The 20,581-nt window shown below is 39.5% G+C and overlaps 1 protein-coding gene across 4 annotated transcripts in view; it reads left to right on the forward strand.

Moving 5' to 3' along the window:
• Ccdc34 (coiled-coil domain containing 34) overlaps positions 1–20,581 on the forward strand; it is a 128,182-nt gene that overhangs the window by 26,128 nt on the left and 81,473 nt on the right. Inside the window, exon 6 of one of the 4 annotated variants that reach the window (XM_052726130.1) lies at positions 467–5,849. The exons of 2 other annotated variants lie outside the window; for them this stretch is intronic. In XM_052726130.1, the coding sequence (XP_052582090.1) occupies positions 467–564 (98 nt within the window). In that variant the 3' untranslated portion in view covers positions 565–5,849. One more of the 4 variants, XM_052726127.1, reaches the window with a different exon arrangement.

The following is a 20,581-nucleotide window of genomic DNA, read 5'->3' on the forward strand; positions in this document are numbered from 1 at the left end:
TATGTCGTGTGGCTTACATAAGTATGGCTTGCAGAAGGAAATGCTATATAAATATTGTTTCTCTTTGATAGAAATAGAAATGTGTAAAAGTAATTTTTCTTTGAAATTATTGTTTTCTAGAATATTGTAACTATGTGTTGCTAAAGAAATGCTGTAAATTTTTGCATTTCATATATAAATATATTTCTTAAAGGCAACAGTTGCAAAACTGTACACTTACATTTTATTTTATTTTATTTGTTTATTTGTTTATGTTTCTTTGAAACAGTCTTCCTTTGTTGCCCAGGCTGGCCTCAAACTCAGGACCTTCCTACCTTACCTTCCTGAGTCCTGGGCTCACAGGTATTCACACATATGAGTCAACGATACCTTGTTCCCATGGGTCTTCCCGCCTTACTCCTATTTCCCTCTTTTGTCTTTCATGTTACAAGTGTTCCATTGTTTTGTCTTTCTCCCACCCCTTTAGATCTAGTCCTTCCCTCTCATGATCACCTTGCAGGATGTGGACACAGCATGCACATCTTCTCAGTTGTAAGTCTAGGCTTCACATGTAAGCACACATGAAGCTTATGTCTTTCTAGTCCTGCTTGTTTCACTCAACATGATTTTCAGTCCTATCCATTTTCCTCAAAATGTCATGACTTCATTTTTCTTTCTGCTAGAATAAAATTCCCATTGTGTATTTGAACCACATTTTCTTTATCCATTCATCTTTTGATGGACATGTAGGCTGATTCCATTTCCTAGCTATTGTGATTCATGCAACAATAAACATGGATGTACAAGTATCTCTATGGTATGTTGACTTTAAGTCCTTTGGGTGTATACTCCAGAGCTGGGTCATATGGCAGTTCTTTTTTTTTGAGAAACCTCCAAACTGCTTTCTAAAGTGGCTGTATCACTTTACATTGCCACCATCAGAGGGCTCCTCTTTCCCCACTCCCTTGTCAGCATTTGTTGTCTTGATGACAACCATTCTGACTAGAGTAAGATAGATCTCAAAGTGATTTTAATTGCTTCAAAACTAAGGATGTTGAGAACTTAAAAAAATATATATTTTGAGACAAAGTCTCATTGTGAGCCTAGAACTCACAAAGATGACCCACCTCTGCCTCCTAAGTGCAGTAATTAAGATGTACACCACCAAGCCTGGCAGCTTTGTCAAATCCCTATGACTATACTTATTTTGAGAATTCTGTCTTCAGTTCATCAGCCCATTTATTGACTGAATGTTTTGCTCTTTAAGTGTTTCATTTTGTAATTATTTTTAGATTAAGATTGTGAATCTTCCATGTAAAACTGTGTCATTGGCAAAGCCTTCCCTGTACCTGGAAGTTTTTCCGATCCTACCTGGCCCCACAGTCGGCAAAAATCTCTCCCAACTCATCCCACAGCTACTTGGTCCCAAGTAAACACACAGAGGCTTATATTACTTACAAACTCTATGGCCTATGGGTCAGGCTTCTTGCTAGCTAGCTCTTATAACTTAACTCAACCCATTTCTATTAATCTATATGTTGCCATGTGGCCATGGCATTACCGATCTGCTGGCATCTTGTTGCTCCTTAGGCAGTGGTTTGGCGTCTCTCCACACTATCCTTTCTCCTCTCACTATTTCTCTTGGATTTTCCTGCCTGGCTCCATCTTGCCCTGCCATAGGTCAATGCAGCTTTATTTATTAGCCAATGGGAGCAGCACATATTCACAGCATACAGAAAGATATCCCACATCACTTCCCCTTTTCTGTCTAATCAAAAAAAGAAGGTTTTAACTTTAACATAGTAAAATTACATATAAGAGAACAGTTGTCAAGCAAGAATTACAGTTACAATATCTATTCTATTTGTATTTGGCAAATGTAAAGAAAATATTCTAGCATCTATCCTATATTTGTGAGTCTAAAGTTTGATATCTAATTTATCTTTTATCATAACCAATGAAAATTATAACTATCTAGTCTTCAACTACACCAAAGACCCCAGAAGGATATAATATTACCTGAGTAAACAGGAAGTGTATTGCAAGCAATTTCCATAATTCTAGAAAGGACAGAGACAGCTGGCTGCCTGGACAGTCACCCAAAGTTCCTCTGCAACTTTGGGGCATCCATCTTCCACCTATAGGCCTAGAGTCTCTCAGTCACTTTTCCCTGTGTCCTTAGAATGTCTGGCAGTCTGCTCTGCAAAGCAGAAACCTGAAGGACCATGTTTTGGCAAAATTCAGTGGTCATTTTCCTATGGGTCCTGTATACAACATATTATCAAGCAGTCCAGGCAAGAGCAGTTTCTTGCCCAAATGGCTATTTTTGCCCTAAAGGAAGCAAACTCCATATGGAGTTTCTTTGATGTCTATCCTCCTCTTCGAAGCAATTGGTGCTGCCAGGAGCAGACATGTCTCATTGTCCAGAAAGTCTAAGTTTTTAAAACATTTTAAATGCCATATTCTGTAAGTCTTTGAAGTGTTTGAAGATTATCTACCCTAATTGAAATATATCTATGTATACCTAGAAAACTAGCATGACTATAAGTTTGATTATCATAAATGACTAATTATTCTGTATTTTTAATTATATATTACAATTTTAAATGAGTTGCATACACATAATACCTTAAACAAGAATAGAAATGTATGTATATAGTATAACAAAATTAACTTTAAATTTGTATCAATAAACCAAAATCCATAGCATTGTAAAACATTTCAAATAAGTTTTTGCTCTTTAAAAGTAGATTCAACAATTTGCTCTTTCATCCTTTCTATATCCCCTTTTCTTCTTTAGAAAGAGATTGCATTTATAATCAGCCACCTTTAAATAAAAATAAATATTTATAAACTATATGTTGGGAATTTGGGGTGTAGCTTCTCATACTACTTCCTGCTGGATGACAGTGCTAGCAATCTTATGGGGATCCTGAGAAAATTAAGAATTATAGTTAAATCTTGGCTGTAGTAGTCTGTGAGACTGTATCGACCTTTCAGGGGGTCTTGGTTGATCAAACCATATTAGCCTAGAAGCAATCCATACGTTTGCATCTTCTGTGGAAACAAAAGCAGAACCTTTTTTCCAAAGCAACGTATTCTTAGACACAAATTTTGAAGTCAAGATACTTTTAAAATATACATATAAATATTGGTTTAACTGAGTAGCCTTTACAGTCAAATGTCTCTCTGCAGTTAAAAAATCCCAGAGACAATATAATAATATGCAGTATCCGGATTCTTTGTGTAATTTTCATCTTTATATAGCTTAACTTTTATATTTTGTTGGCTCTTTAAAGACTTTATTTTTTAAAAACTATTTCTTTATTTAACTGCATATACTCCTTTTCCTCTCTCTTCCAAGCCTATGTACATTTTTACACACATTGTAAACAGTTTTATTCCATCTGAATCTGTCTTATTGTGAATCTGTTATCATTTTTTGACCATTGATTTAAACTGCAGTGTGGCTAGGACCTAAGCGGCAGCCCTGGCTGCTGGCTCCGCCCACCTCAGCTTCCCAACATGGCAGAGGTACATTTACCTCCAGCTCTGGAGAAACCATGCTTACTTACCACCTGACTCTGGGAATCAGTGGGTCTATGCCTCCATCCAGCAGCGTGTAGCCCAGAAACCCCTTTTTTTTTTCTATACTAGCAAAAGCTAAATCTACCATGCATTGCCCTGCACGGCTTGGAGACACCTCTGTGTACTGCAACAGGAATTCACCATGTTGTAGGTCAAGCCCACATGCCAGGAACCCGCCTTACTGTAGCTCAAGCCCACACACTGCAGCATCTCTTTTCACGGCTTGCCTGAGAGACCCAACTAGGAAGCTGTTTTTAGCTCCGTTTTAGAATCTCTTTTTAAAGCTTTCCCAGGTTTTGGGTGGAAATTCTTGGCCCACATTGAGTGCCACTCTGCCATTCTGCTTGCTTTCTTCACTCTGGTAATTGTTTCCTGTGCTGTACAGGAGCTTCTTAATATGGGGTCATCCCATTTGTTAATTCTTGGGATTATTTTCCTTGCTGCTGCATCATTTTGGACAATTCTTGTCTGTGCCTGTATCCTGAAGTGTTGTACCCATTTTCTTCTAGCAGTTTGAAAGTTTCAGGTTTCACATTAAAACCTCTTGTCCATTTTAGATTTATTTTTTGTTCAAGGTGAAAAAAGGGGCTCTGATTTCATTCTTTTGCTTGTATAAACCCAGTTTTTCCAGCACCCATTGTTACAGTTTGCATACTTAACTTTTTTTGGTTTTTTGAGACAGGGTTTCTCTGTGTAGTCCTAGATGTCCTGGAACCCACTCTGTAGACCAGGCTGGCCTCGAACTCACAGAAATCACCTGGCTCTGCCTCCCAAGTGCTGAGATTAAAGTTGTGTGCTGCCACTGCCCAGCCACAAACTTACATTTTCAAGCAATGACTTCTAATGATAGCAAACAAAAATTCTCATGGTTGGCATTGTAGTTCAGTGGTAGAGAGTAACTTTAGCATTTGCCTGACTCTGTGCTCAGGCTCTAGGACTCCAAAATAAAGTATCTTATTTATTGGACCATCGAACCTCAATTGAGATATGTTTGCAAGGTCATTTTGCTTTTTCTCTTTCTACCAGTCTTTATGGTAGAGCTTCCAGGGTCCAATGCATTCTTTTAGAAGAGTAGAATGCTAGACAGCACATGACCAAATGTACCCAGTTTGCCTTTAGGCTTGGTCTGATTATAATGGCAATGCATGTTTTTCTTTGTGCTTCATGTTAGAAACTCATACCTTGCTGACAGCTGCCTTCACTTGTTTAAGTGATTTATTATTAAATACTCCCATTCTGTTTTGTTCACACACTAGAACATACTGCAGACTTTGTTTTGACTGTCTTGGTGAAGTGTGTGTTGACATATCTTTGCAGTCAGTGTGGACTGGGAGTGTCTGAAAGACACATTCCTGCTGTCAGGACTAGACCTCTCTTTATGTCACAGGCTCATCTATTATGGATACTGAGCACTGGCATGGCATAAATTAAATTTTTTTTAAATTTTTTTGTTGAGAAAAATGATGATGATAAACAATTATTTTAACCAAATGACAAGATAGTAAAGTTAGGATGGAGATGTTGACTAGAAGTTAACTACCAAAATAATGGATTATTATCTCAATGCTTTTGGATTTGTGAACTTAATTTCACATGCTGTGCTTCTCTTGTCTCCATCCTTTATGTCCATATCATTGTTACAAATTGCACAGTACAGGGATTTCTGTCTCCACGGTGAGTGGAGGACTCAAAGCCAATTCATGGCATGTTCTTCCTGCATCCCATTATGGGTTGTCAGATGTCACCATTCTGTAAACACTTTGTGTGCATTAGCAGAAATGAATGCCAATTAGTGGTCAAAATCCTGAGTTGACAGTAATGCAGAAGTTGAATGGTTCTAAATTGGAATCTTAAGTTATTGTGGGCACTTATATATAATAAAGTCTTTATTTTTTATAAACTTTAGTATCTGATAAGGGACACTATCACATGATTAGCCATTTCCAAGACTGAATTAAGAGCATAAAGTTGTTTTGTTTTTTGGTTTTTTGCATAAAGGTTTTAAGAATTATAAAAGAAATTGCATAGCAAACCTTTGTAAACATTTTTATTTAGATAGGTTTTCACAGTATTATTCAAATTCTCTGAATTTTTAATGTTTGCTACAGTGATTACTATATTGGAACAATGTTATTTTTTTTTAAAACATTTCAGGCTTCAAGTTTTAAGTTAGTGTATTGATTTACCAATGATACTTTGTCCTGTTGTCATTTTAATATTTTTCTAGCAATTAAAATTTGATTTCTTTGATCTAAGAATTTTTCTTGTTCATTCTGATTTTTTAATGATTATAGGTTTTTATAGTGGAAATTCCTACCCAGAACCAACTTTTTATAACCCAATTCCATGGAAGCCAATTCATATGCCCCCTCCAAAAGAAACTAAGAGTGAATCCGGAAAGAAGCCTAAACGACCTGTGACGAGCCAGCCACTCACATCATCATCTCTAGCAGTTCATAAAGCCAAGAACAACCTTTGCCTTGGCACTCTGTGCCGCATACAGAGATAGAGCATGTGGACATTTCATAGCTTTCACCCTGGAGCTTCCGAAGCTTACTCAGAATAGTTTTTCTTAACACTTCTCAATCAGTAAGTCAACATTTGATGTGATAACTGACAGGTACCAAATTTTTAATCTGTATATGGAATCCTTAGAGCTAAAGATAGCTTTTACATTTTTGTTTTTATAAACTTTACAGTTGGATCTAATGATTGTATTGTAGTTTTTATTAAAACTAATTATTATATCAATAAACCAAAGGTTTTTCTTGTGTTCTTTTGCACTCTTATTATTTGCTTGTGATTTGTACCTGTGAACATAAGGTTTGTTCAAACAAGTATGTCTAAAGCTTACTTAAATGGGTTAGAAACCCAGAGTAATAAGCTTCAGTGTTTGCAATATTTGTTAATGGTTTTTAGTACAGTTTTCCATGAAGGTATTTTTTAACTTTACTTTTCTTTCTTACATTTATTTCTTTTTTGTGAGCGTGCATACCTGTGGCCATGCATGTGCCATAACATGTGTGGAGATCAGAGGATGACTTGGAGCAAGTCAGATCTCTACTTCTACTGTTTGGGTCCCAAGGGTTGAACTCAGGTCATCAGACTTGCACAGCAAGCACCTTTACCAGCCAAGTCATCTCATTGGTCCCCTGTGGAGATATTTTTTTAAAAACCTAACTGAAAGACTGATTTACAACACAGAAATAAGGGTTGGAGTTTTTAGGAGAAAATTTAAAATACTGTTTTGTGCTGCAGCTGTGAGACTGCTTTCCTAATGTTGAGACACTAATAATATTTTGTCACACTATATAAAATCCTTTTAATATACTAAGTATAATTGGATTGCTAGCTTTGAAATTAGGATCATCATTATATTATTTGTAATACTGGCCACCTTAAATGTTAAATAAAACTCAGAACTTTTTGATAAGTTATAAAAATCTCCATTTTTTTTAGAAGTCTATTTTTTTTTTAGGAGATGATCAAGAAACGAAAATTTATTTAAATGTAATTTCTATTTGGAATATATTCTGTTTTTGCTAGATTAGTAGTGTCAAGTTTATGGTGGTTGATAGTAGTAGTTGGTAAGGAAATATTGGTAACATCTTTGAATGGTATTCATGTCATCAAGAATCTAGGAACAGATATGAATCAATTTTATTGGGTCAAAAGTTGTAGAGGCCTGATCATTCTATTTGAAAAAACTTACTTTTATAGAGAGGATAGAAGATGAATAATTTTCCAGGGTGGCAATATTCTTATAGTTATACATATGCACCTGATTCCTAGACATTTTTAGATACATTTATAAACCTATTTCACAGGCTAGATTAGCACTTAGCTCTAACGCTTTAGTACAAATCATCATACTTTTCAAGAAGTTATTTAGCTATTAGTCACTGAATCAGAATCTTAATTATATTCTAATTGTAATGGGAAGTCTCTGGAAGATTTTATGCAGGATGTTGGCAAGATCTTGTCTATACTTTGTGATTATTCTGGCTGCTGTGAGGACGTTGGCCTGTAGTGGGACAAAGCAGAGACGCAGGAAAACACATTTGAGAGATTTGGGCAGTATCTACCAATATGTCCTGATGGTTGGATTAAGGTGGCAGCAGCTGCATGGTAGGAAGTGGGAAAGGATTCGGGAACTAGGGAGGTCTTTAAGCAATCTGTCGTGAATATTGCTAAATTTGCAATACCAACATCAACAAGAAACTTGATCAGGTTGCCCAGCGAGAATTTAGACAGTAAAAAGGAGCTGATAAAGTAGCCAGCAAAGATCCTAAAAAGGAGCATCTAATAAAGTAGAAGAAAACTCAGGCCTTCACTGCCCTATCCTCTACCCTGGTGTGTTTATGGAGACATCTTTCTGTGAGACTTTTTTGCCATCCTTGAGTAATTTTGATGGTTCCTTAGTAATTCTGATGGTTCCTTATTTTAAATTATAGGCATTCTTCTGTTTGTCTTTTATGTTATAACTTCTACTTCCTTTGTGGACATACCTTCTCTAAGGGCATTAGCTAAAATTACTTTTTCATTTCTCTAATTATCTGTGTTTCCTCTGGAACCCCCGATTTTCTTTAATCACTCTTATTTTTGTTTTTGGAGATTTTCCTCAAATGTTTGTCAATCCCTGCCTCACTTGACACACCCATTGTAAATCTCTACCCATGTGTAATAAATAATGAAGGAGCTGGCTAGAAGTGTCTAAGCATGGCAAGGGTTGGTTGATGCTGGATTTCAGGTTATGCTGGAGACCTTCAAACACCTGAAAGCCTTTCCTCCTCAGGGTGTTCATTTGCTGATAGAGAAGTCTGGCTGGCCTAGGAAGCTTCTGTGTATTATAGCTAATTACACAAACTCACTTTACCTAGTTTTCTTTCTAGCTAGTGTATAAGCTATGCTCTCCCTAGTGCCTGGGATGGGAGTAGGGATATCTGTATTCTGAGCTATTTGAGGTTTCTTTAGGCTTAATTTATTTTTTTTAATTGTGTGTGTGTGTGCACACACGCATGCCCACGCATGCTCACACATGCATACACTCAACAATGTAAGGGTAGAGGTCACAGGACAACCTGTGGAGGTGCTTGTAGAACCACAAGTTTGCTGTCCAGGTAAGAAACTGAGTTTAACAGTAGATTGTTTTTCATGGCTTGGGTGCAATAAGTGCTAGGAAGCCCCACTTTCCTAGCCCCTTGCTAGATTCTAGGTTACAAATTCTGACCTGAGACCTGTTGGAACCTGCATGCTGGCCGGGGTGAAATTTCAAGTGGTATTTTCCTGACGCTCAAGCTATGAGGACATATGTGGAGGTGGCTAGCCTTCTTGGGGAGTCAAGCACTCAGGAAGAAGTGATTAAGCTGAAATACAGGTCGAAAGGCCCCCAAATAAATAAAACTTAGAATGTGATTATCTGGAAGGCTGGGGGAGGGGGTAAAGGAGTGGCTTTAGAATGTTGGTGGGTCCACATACAGTCTTTCAAAGACCAGTGGTAGGTGACAGGTCAGCATTTGAACATCAAATTGTCTTTCAGACAACTTGAATCAAATGACACATTACTCCAAAATTGCAGAAGTTTCCAAATTCTTAGTGATTTGCGAAGAAAACTTAGAATCCCAAGGGAAAATATACTTTGAATTTTGATGGCAAAAACACACCATCATGGCTCCAAAAGTCTGAAGTGATACAGATGGAGCTATGTATTAAAAAAAAAAAAAATGAATTTGCTAGTTCTATAATTGGCAGTTCAAAACTTGCACTTTTCATGGACTTGTTTACTATACACACGGCCCAGGTAAATAATAGTACAGAGCAGGTATGCCAATAAATCACACTTAGTGACCAAAAACTAATTTTTTGTAATTCAAGAAGATACAGCTAATATTGTGTGCTTACTGTACTAGTAATGTCTTAAATCAAGTTCATATGTTAGTTTAAGAAAAGAAAACCATGAAGTTACTTTACAGAAAATATTTACTTACTGCTATTGACAGTGGCAATCTGCCTGAGAAAAGCTTTCAGAACAGGCAGTAGATTTCCTCTTAAAATCAAGAAGAAATAACACACCAGGAGAAAGTGCTGCCTTAAGTTCAGAAGTCATCAAGGAACATCCCATCTTCTTCCCTACGAGTATCCATGCTCCGTGCCCACTCCAGCTCTCTTTCTCATACTCAGTGAATTGCATTTTTCCTCATCATGGAGGAACCACCTGCAGGCCAGAGAGAAGGGGAAGCTACCACTATTGCCTGTTGGTGGCAGTGCAGGGTGTTTGTGGATGTGGGATGTTTTGTTCGTTTTAATAGGTTTACACAAATGATCACCTAGTGCCTACCTCTCTACAACTCATATACTCTCAGCCAAGGCTTTCCTCCCAGAGTGTAGTAGTTTTGTTTGTTTGTTTGTTTGCTCTTTTGGGGCCCACATCCAGCTCCTTATCTCCGTATTCTTACTTAGGAATGACCGGCCTTAGCTTGGTTTGTTTCTAGCTAGATTTTCTAACAAATTATCCTGTTTCTCTTTAACTATGTTTTGCCTCTGGGCTTTTTACCTTTCTTTATTCTATATATCTTTCTTTCCTTCTTTCCTTCTTACTCCATCCATGGCTGGCTGTGTGGCTGGGTGTCCTCCTCTCCTTCTCCTTTTCTCGACCCTCCCTCTTCCTAGGTTTCTCATACTATTTATTCTCTCTGCATGCCAGCCCTGCCTATTTCTCCTACCTAGTTATTGGCCATTCAGCTCTTTATTAGTCCAATCAGGTGTTTTAGACAGGCAAAGTAAAACAGCTTTACAGAGTTAAACAAATGCAAAATAAAAGTATGCAACACATCTTTGCATCTTTAAACAAATATTCCACAGCATAAATGAATGATACACATCTTAAACTAATAATTCCACATCACCATAGGTTGAAACAAAAATGCCTTAGTCACTGTTCGATTTCTGTGAGGAGACACCATGAACACTGAAACTCTTATAAGAGAAAACATTTAATTGGGGGCTTACTTCAGTTTCAGAGGCTTAGCCCATTATCATCAAGGCGAGAAACATAGTGGAAGGTGTGGAAGGCATGGTACTGGAGGAGCCCCTGACAGTTCTATATCTGGATCCACAGGCAGGAGGCAGAAGAAGAGATACTGGAGGGCCTGGTTTGGGCTTTTGAAATCTCTAAGCCCACCCCTAGTGATATACTTTCTCTAACGAGGCCACACCTCCTAATCCTTCTCAAGTATTGCCACTCTCTGATGACTAAGCATTGAAATATATGAGCTTATGGGTAGTCATTCTTATTCAAACCACCACAACAGGTAAATTAGGTATCATTCAATAGAGGACCCTATAATGATTGATCTTGTAAACCTCTTTTTATTGTTTAGATTGTACTATATTCTGTGTGGTTCACTTTTTTTTTTTTTGTTTTTTGAGACAGGGTTTCTCTGTGTAGCTTTGCGCCTCTCCTGGAACTCACTTGGTAGCCCAGGCTGGCCTCGAACTCACAGAGATCCGCCTGGCTCTGCCTCCCGAGTGCTGGGATTAAAGGCGTGGGCCACCACCGCCCAGCGTGGTTCCCTCTCGGAAGAATGAGCAAGATTTAAGAATAGCTGCCTCCCAGAGACATCTTTTAGGCTCTGCCCACCTCCTGCTGGGAGGTGGCCAGGTTCAGGACAACACTGGAGACTCATCTGTGTTGGATGATATGCTTTACAGAAGTTTAGACAAGGCTTTTAACCCTTCTAAGCCTCACTTTACAACTGAAAAACAAGCTTAATAATGCTGGGTCCTTAGGGGATGGATAACAAAGATTACATGAAAGACCTAATACAATTTGGTGAACTCTGGTTAGACATTTGCTAGATTTACATAGGTAGGGTATGAGCAGAAAAGTAAGATGGAGCCAATTTTTTTTAATGTCAGCTTAAGCAGCATGTTATGTTAAATAAGATTTTTGAGCCAAGCAGTGACTAAGTTAAAGTTGTATTATAGAATTAATCTAACCTTGGTTTGCAGCATGGAGCTAGTGGGAGGTTCAGTGGGGCCTAGAACAGCCATATGCAGGAAACAAGGGCCAAGCTAGGGTAGAGGAGGTAGGTTTGGAAAAAAGTCAACCTAAGATCTATGAAAGAAGCCTGTACCTCCAAGTTGAGTGTGTATCAGACTAAAATAGTTGTCTCCCCTGGCAAAATGTACTGTTTATCTCAACTTGTTCACTCAGCAGATTTGTACTGTGTGTACTGTGGGCCATCAGCCATACAATGTCCTGATAACTTAGTCAATGGCTCAGCTTTGCCAGGTCTTCCTTGCTGGGAAGATGGAATGTATAGGTCTTTGGTGCCTAGACCCACTTTCTCACCTTCAACTAGTTAGTAACTTATCTCTGCTGATTTAATACCCTAAATCAGTGACTCCTTCCACATACCAGCACACTAGCACTGTCTAGGAAAGATTCCAAAAGCCAGACTCCCCCCCTCACACCTGTGAAATCACAACGCTCTTTGGAAGCTTCTCAGATGATTCCACTGTGTGCCGATAACTTATCCCTCCAACTATCACACCAGTCCTTTCTCACTTAGATTAGCACACCAGCTTCCTGTTTGGTCACTGTATGTCTAATCTTCTCCCCCCAGTGTTTATCTTCATGGCAGCCTGGTGACTTCTCAGAAACAAATCTAAGCATGTCACACTGCTCTGCTTCCAACTTTTTCAAGGCCGTCAACCTGTTTGCCCCTTCCTCTAACCACAGCATTCACCAGCATAACACAGATCCTTGGGTGAGTGCTGTGCAAAGATTTTTAGCCTGTTTCTCCCGGGGGGAGGGGGGTCAAAATACTGCAAGAGTATTCGGCTTTTATAGCTTGAAAATGCATCCTTTTCCCACTCCTTTCCCCGCTTGCTCCTGCCCATTCTGATACATAGTCTTTTACTAAGGGGCTCAACCTTGAAATTGAATTCAGCATTTTGATCTAACCCAGTTTCCCTAGTCTCATTCTTATCTATTCTTACTGTCTTTTATTACACAGGGTTAACCATGCTGTTTCTATAGTTTGTTTTGCTTAGTTCTCTCTCCTCCTTCTGGAAGACCTCACTTGTTACCTTCTCCAGTGCTGTCTTTTAAACTAAGTTGAAGTTTTGAAAGCATCCATTAAGTTCCAAGTCAGGAAGTCCCTCTAGGAAGCCTTCTCTGAGTATGTTAGGGTCCTGGAGAAGTCCCACAAAAGACCACCATCCACATATGCCATCAGCAAGAATGTTTATTATTTCAGCATGCTGGGACCTACTATCTCATACAAAGGCAAGATGACAAAGACCCCAAGAGGGAAGTGAAGGTTCCCTTTAAGCTTAACTAAGGGGAGTGTCCAAAGAAGTTAGGTCACTTTAGATATGATTGGCTCAAGCAAGTAGCAATCATCAGTACAATTGGCTAGGGCTAGTCAAGGGTTGATCAGGGCTAGAGTTTTCCCATTTTGTGACAGGCCTGGACAAGTCCCAGGCTTTGTCCTTGAGTTTCTGTGGAGGCTGACTGGCCTAGCATGTAGACTAGGGGCGCGCGCGCGCGCGCGAGGGGAGGGGGGCTGCTCAGTGTCCCAGGCTTGGTGTGTTCTATCTCCCTTGTCCCTGTTGTTGGGGCGCCAGTGATCAATTGCCCTTTATTTGTGGCTTTTCCTCAGAAACTGCCTGCTCGGTTCCATAAAGCAGGGACCAAGGTCTAGTTCTCTGAGAGAAGACTGAGCAGCCTGTTATGGGCCTCTCAGTTACTTAATCTGCTGGTTTGGGGCTCTTTGTTCTCAAATGTCTTGTATGTTTTTCTCTTTAATCTTGTTATGTTCTGTTATAATTAGCTGTCCTAATGTCTCTCCATTTCCTGTTCTTTAAATTTTCTAAATTTAATTTTTTTTAAAAGAAAGAATTTAATTGGGGCTTGCTTACAGGTTCAAAGGTTTATTTCATTATCCTAATAAAGGGGAGCAAGGCGCCACACAAGCAGACATGGTGCTGGAGAAGGCGCTAAGAGTTCTAGATCTCAATCCAAAGGCAGCAGGCAGAGAGGGAAAGAGACAGAGACAGAGACAGACAGACAGAAAAGTATGGAGAGACAGAGACAGACGGACAGACGGACGGACTGACCAGGCCTGGCTTGGGCACCTGAAACTTCAAAGCCTACCCTCAGTAACACACTTCCTCCAACAAGGCCACACCTACCCCAGCAAGGACACACCTCCTAATCTTCCTCAAGCAGTGCCACTCCCTGATAACTAAGCATTCAAATATATGAGCCTATAGGTGTCATTCCCACTCAAACCACCACAGAGGGTAAGGAGCAAAGATTCTCTTTTGATCCCTCTTGACTACATAAGTACAGGTCTCCAAATATGGTTATGACACACTTAGAAGTTCAATTTTACCAGCCTGTTTCTTTTAGCTCTATATAATGTTTAGACAAAGCTTGGCAAAGCTAAACACTTTTAAATAACTTTTGATTAAATGTACATTTTTGGGTTTTTTTTCTCTCATATATTACATCCAGATGGCAGTTTCCCCTCTCCCCTCTCTCCTCCTCCAGAACTGCCCCCCCTTCTCCCCCAAGAAAAGGGCAGGGCCTCCAGGGACATCAAATAAACACAACATAACAAGCTACAATAAGTCCAGGAATATACCATTGCGTCAAAACTGAACAAGATAACCCGGTAGGAGGAAAGGGGTCCCACAAGCAGGCAAAAGAGTCAGAGACAGCTCCTGTTCCCACTGTTAGGAGTCCAACAAGAACACCAAGCTACTCAACCATAACATATATGCAGAGGACCTGTATCAGACCTCTACAGGCTCTTTGATCTCTGCAAGCCCCCTTGGCAAGAATCCTGGGCACTTGATTCTGTGGGCCATGGCATTTCTGACCCCTCTGGTCCCTCCAATCTTTCCTCCCTCTCCTCTGCAGGACTTCCCAAGCTCTGTCTAATACTTGGCTGTGGGACTCTGCATCTGCTCCCATCAGTTGCTGGGTGAAATCCTTCTGGTCTCTTTGATGATAATTCTGCTAGGCTCTAGTCCCAGAACTCTGCAGGCAGGACAAACTGTAGGTCAAAGGTTTTGTGTCTCAGTTGATATACCAATCCTTCCACTTGAGGCCATGCCTGGTTACAGAAGATGGCTGGTTCAGGTTCTGTGTACTCCATCACTAAGAGTCTTTGCTAGGGTTACTCTTGTAGATACCATGAAGTTTCCATTGTCCTGGGTTTCCACATCACCACCAAAATGCCCCCTAATTCCAGTTGTTTCTCCCAGTATTTTCTCCCTCCCTCACCCCTAAACTGGATCTCTCCTCTTCCCAACCCCACCCACCCCCAGTCCACCTGCAAGTCAATTTCTCCTTCCCAGGGAGATCCATATGTCCCCTACTTAGGCCTTTCTTGCTACTTAGCCTTTCTGGGTCTGTGGACTGTAGCATGATTATCTTTTACTTTACAGCTAATATCTACTTAAAAGTGAGTATATACCATGTTTGTCTTTCTGGGTCTGGGTTATCTCACTCAGGATTTTTTTTCTAGTTCCATCCATTTGCCTTCAAATTTCATGATGTCATTGTTTTTAACAGCTGAATAATACTACACTGTGTAAATAATGTAAAAAATGGGGCACATATCTTAAACAGAGAATTCTCAACATTCAACAAGAATCTCAAATAGTCAAGAAACACTTAAAGAAATGTTCAGCATCCTTAGCCATAAGGGAAATGCAAATCAAAACAACTTTGAGATTCTATCTCACAACTGCTAGTATGGCTAAGATAAAAAACATAAGTGATAGCTCATACTGGAAAAGATGTGGACCAAGGGGAACACTCTTGCACTGCTGGTGGGAGTGAAAACTTATACATCCATTTTGAAAATCACTATGGAGGTTTCTCAGAAAATTGGTAATCAATCTACCTCAAGACCCAGCTATACCAGTCCTGGGCATTTATCCAAGGGATGTCCTATCACAGGGACATTTGCTCAAGTATGTTCATAGCAGCTTTATTTATAATAGCTAAATTTAATTTTTATAATACTTTTTTTATTCTTTGGCATTTCATACATTACATTGTAAATTTCAGACATTTTTCATTCCCATTAACTTCTTGAATCTCTCTTACTTTTAAATTCAATTGATTCAGAAACTAGCAAAATATCAATATTGAAAGTGACTTTAAATTAGTGGTTTCAACTGATACATAAAACTCATATACACTATTGTATGCAGACTTTTCTTTCCCACCTGCCAGTCCCAAATAACAGACAGGAAGTCTTAATATTAATTATAAATGATTGGCCAATAGCTCAGGCTTGTTAGTAGCTAACTCTTACATTTTAAATTAACCCATTTCCATTCCTTTACTTGCTGCCACATGGCTCATGGCTTGTAACCTTACTTTGTACACATCCTGTTTCCTCTGCATCTGGCTGGCAACTCTTCCAACTCCACCCTTCTTGTGTCTTATAGTTCTTCTAGTGGCTTGTTCCTTTGTCTCTTTGATCTTTCAGCATTTACTCCAATATCTGGCTCCAGGTATTTATCATAAGACCACTTAGGATTTGTGCTACAGAGAAGACTCACTATTAGAACAGCCTTCAGGAAATAAGAAATGACTAGGAGAAGTAGTTCATTAAGAACTCAGAATCTGCAGAAAGATTAGCAGCACAGTTCATAGAAAACTAGTGAGAGGAGTGTTTAAAGAAGAGGGGAGTAGCTTGACTTGGTGATATATGCCTACAATACCTGGCTCTGGGGAGGTAAGAAGATTGTGAGTTCAAGGCCAGCCTGAGTTATGTAAATCTTGTCTCATAAAACAAGACAAAACAAAGCAAAAACCAGGTGAGTACTCCAGAAGAGGCTCAGACAAGGGGCCTTGTGAAGTAGTTCCTCTTTGTTGTGACTCAACTCCAAGAAATAGCATTCACTGGAGAGGAATCTAAGCCTCTTAGAATCAGGCTAGAGGTATTTAGGAAGACATTAAGCCCCTCAACCATAACCTACACTTGAGTAATTGATGAATTTTTTGAGGGTGTAGCTTTTTGAAAATCACCAAGTCTTGAGAATTAGACATTATTCTCAGAAAAATACATGTGAGCATACACTTTCACATAGTCTCCTCATAGGTCACTATGTCCCCCACTGCTACACCATCCCCAAGTCTTTACATTAGCATATGATTTCACTGTCAGATACTGAGGCTAGTGCGGGTCATGAGGACAGTGACACACTTAACAGGTAAGAGCTGTCTCTCTGTTCAGGTCTTAGCAAGCCTAAACCCACAAAGGCATTAGAAGAAATCCTAGGTTTTCTTTTCCCCTTCTAAGGAGCAATAAGAAGTATTCCCTGCCGGGTGGTGGTGGCACACGCCTTTAATCCCAGCACTCAGGAGGCAGAGGCAGGCAGATCTTTGTGAGTTCGAGGCCAGCCTGGTTTACAGGGCGAGGTCCAGGAAAGGCGCAAAGCTACACAGAGAAACCCTGTCTCTGTCTCGAAAAACCAAAAAAAAAAAAAAAAAAAGTATTCCCTGTGCTTCCAAATGTAATCTGCTTGAACACATCTGGATTCCTGTCTATGAACTAACCAAGTTACTAACTTGGAGCTGCTCACCACTATGCTGCTCCTGGGTGGCTTATGAGATGCCTCCCTCAATACTGGTGCCCAACAATATGATTCACCTCATCCACCTGTCTTGATTTGACTTCTGTTCCTTACAACTGACTCCTCTTCATTTATTCCCTTTTCAAATTAAAGATTTGGGAAAGTAATGAAAATGTTCTAGCTTCAAAAATAGGAAATGACGATTTAAGTTTTTATGGGAGACGGGCATAGATTTGTAGGTGGCTTTTAGCAATCTTAGCTCATGAAAAGAGCAGGAAGTTCAAAGCACTGGTTGATAAGTTAGAAGTTACCATGTTTGTCTGAGATACATTGTAAATTTATTTTGTACCCATTTTTATGACTTTATTTTTTTTTTAGTTAAGCTTTGAAATGATTTTACAGTGACTGTAGAGAGAGTGGAAATGGATGTGTTGGGAGGCTGACGTTGGTCTGCTCCCAATCCTGCAAAACCAAAAATAAACAAACAAGCCTGTAGCAAGCTTTCTTTTCAGACTATCTTTGGACCACCAGCCTGCAAATAATGACCTGGAGACTTATTATTAATTATGAAAGTTTGGCCTTAGCTTAGGCTTTTTCCCAACTAGCTCTTATAACTTAATTAGCCCATTTATATTAATCTACATTCTGCCACTTGGCTCGGTTACCTCTTCTTAGTATTGCACATCCAACTTGCTCCGAGTCCACTGGCAACATCCTGTGCCCAGATTCCTCCGAGTCCCCCCCCCCCCCCCCCCCCCCCCCCCCCCCGCCTGCAAGTCCTGCCTATACCTCCTGGCTAGCTACTGGTCATTCAGCTTTTTATTACACCAATCACAGCCATACATCTTCACAAAGTATACAAATATCCCACAACACATGAGTGTGTTTCGATGTAAAATCAAGTTTAGCTTATTTAACCCATATCTAAAAAGTGAAATCATAAACAATATAAGTGAGCCCTGGATGACTAAAACTATTGGTGTTGCCAGGGCTCAGGAGTTGGAGCCTACGGACTGCATTTAATCTTGGAATATGTTTCCACTGTCTGACACAATTTAAAAATTTTAAAATTAACCGATAATACTTAAGATAGTGAATTTTTACACAGAATCCTGAGGTTGCATTTCTATTCTCAAGGGCCGAGAAGATGGTTTGGTGGGTAACGCACTTGCAATGCATACATGAGAACCTCAATTTAGGTCACACACCCATGTGATGTAGGATAGCTAGTGCACACCTGTCATCCCTTCACTCATCTCTCCTACAGCAAGATGGGAACAGAGACAAGAGAATCCCCAGATAGCCTGGCGTTTACACCAGCATACAAGGGACCATCCTTCAAAGAAGGGAAAGGTGAGGACCAACACCCAAGGTTGTCCTCTGACCTCCACACGTACAATAACCCCAACCACACCCCAACCCCAACAAGGAACAGACAGCACCAGGCTTACATTCTGATATAGAAGCACTCAGTGAAGGAGTAGATGAGTTAGTACAATGACTTTCTACTTTGCTATGGTTATTTGTGTTGTTCTTATAGATTGAGTTCCTTAAAAAGATTAAACAAATCAGCCATTTCAATGGGAACAAGACAATGGTGCTTCATAAACTCACCAAATTGTACAACCAAACACTTTACCTATTTCCAAACTTTCCAGCACCTAAATAGAGCTCCACACTAAGTCACTTCTCATTCATCCCCAGCTCCAGCCCCACAACCACCAACTCGCTTTCTGCCTGCAGTTCAGGATATTTCATTTAAACAGAATCAGGCAGGAGGTAACCTGTGGCCTCAAGCTTTCTCACACAGCATCCTGTCTTCAAGGGTGATCCGTGTTGTAATGTCAGAATTTCAATCTTTTTATAACTGAATAATATTTCATTATATAACTGATGGTCGTAGTCACTCAAAAACAGATGACACAGTGAACAAGTATCCATTTTTGAAGGTTTAGAGAGCTCTTTCAGCTACAGTTCTTAGCATTGCCTGTTGCTCCCCATGTCCCGTGCTCAGCCCACTGGATTCTCCTGCCCCACCGGCTTTTCTGCTTTGTTACAGGCTTGAGCATATTCATCTCCCCTCATTTCCTGCACTTTCTTCCAGACAGACTTGAAGTAATTAGTAAAAACCTGCATATAACTTTTACTAACAATGTACTTCAGTGCTAGATTTTTTTGATTTCTCGCCTCAATTTTAGTCATTTTCTGATAAATATTGACTGTGGGTAAGGTTTGCTTTTATTTTCCTCATTAACATTAAAAGATTAGATAGTTTGAGATCCAAACTGGGAATGCACTTTTCCCTTTTATGCTAAGTAATGATTGTATAGATACATTTGGTTGAATTATAGTTAGAATCTCTGGACTCTGAGACATGACATGTTTGTGGCAGCTCAGGAATCCAATCACTCAGAAGCAGATTCACTCCTCTGGCCTTTTGTACCCTGACCTCAAGGTCTGTGTCCCCCACTTTCCTTTCCCTTTTCCTCAGTCCTCATCAGTTCCCCTTCTGATTTCTCTTTGTCATTCATTCTAAGTCATATGACCTTACTTCTGTATGGTTACAGCTTGCCTCCCCAACTAGATTACAAAGCCTGCTGAACAGTATCTGCTTTTGTGTCTATTTTTTAATGTTTCCATCCAGGACAAATGTAATATGTGTGCAGTAAGTCGTCACATTAGCAGCTCACCAAATCAGAAAATACCACTTTATAGTATACCTAATTTCTTGACACTATAAAACATAAAAGTTCTAAAGTATTTAGTGTTGTTTTAATATAGTTTTTATAACCAGAGTTGGTAAGACAATAATCTGAAAATACAAGTTTTGGGTAAAGCACCTAATACACTTTTTAATTCTTAATTAATACATTACTGCATATTGATGATTCTAAACACATGTTGCAAAACACCTACATCAGAATTGCCTGTGGTGTTGTTTTAGAGTGTGGGACCCTGAAGCCCATCCCTAAACTTACATTCTAATACGGTGATACTAGAACCTAGAAATCTGCATTTAAAAAAGCTATCATGGAGTCTTATTCTAAATTTTGAGAATGACAAGCACTGCTTAAAAAAATATACCCTTTAAAAATTATGTGTATGTGTGTGGCTGTGCTTGTCCAATTATGCACATTCAGAGACCCGAGGAGAACATCAGATGTAATCTTCTGTTGCTTCCTACCTTATTCCCTTGAGACAGAATCTCTCATTGTGTTGGAAGTTTGTTGTTTTTAAGGCTAATCTAGCTATCCAATGATCTGCCTGTCTCTGTTCCTCAATGTTAGGGTTACAAGCATATGCAACCATGCTTTATGAGTTAGTGTTCTATGCTGTGAAGAGACACCATGACCAAGGCAACTCTTATAAAAGGAAGCATTTAATTGGGGGCCTGTTTGCAGTTTCA

The sequence above is a fragment of the Peromyscus californicus genome, unplaced genomic scaffold, assembly GCF_007827085.1.
Source record: "Peromyscus californicus insignis strain IS unplaced genomic scaffold, ASM782708v3 Scaffold_7__1_contigs__length_154581171, whole genome shotgun sequence".
Taxonomy (NCBI): Eukaryota; Metazoa; Chordata; class Mammalia; order Rodentia; family Cricetidae; genus Peromyscus; species Peromyscus californicus.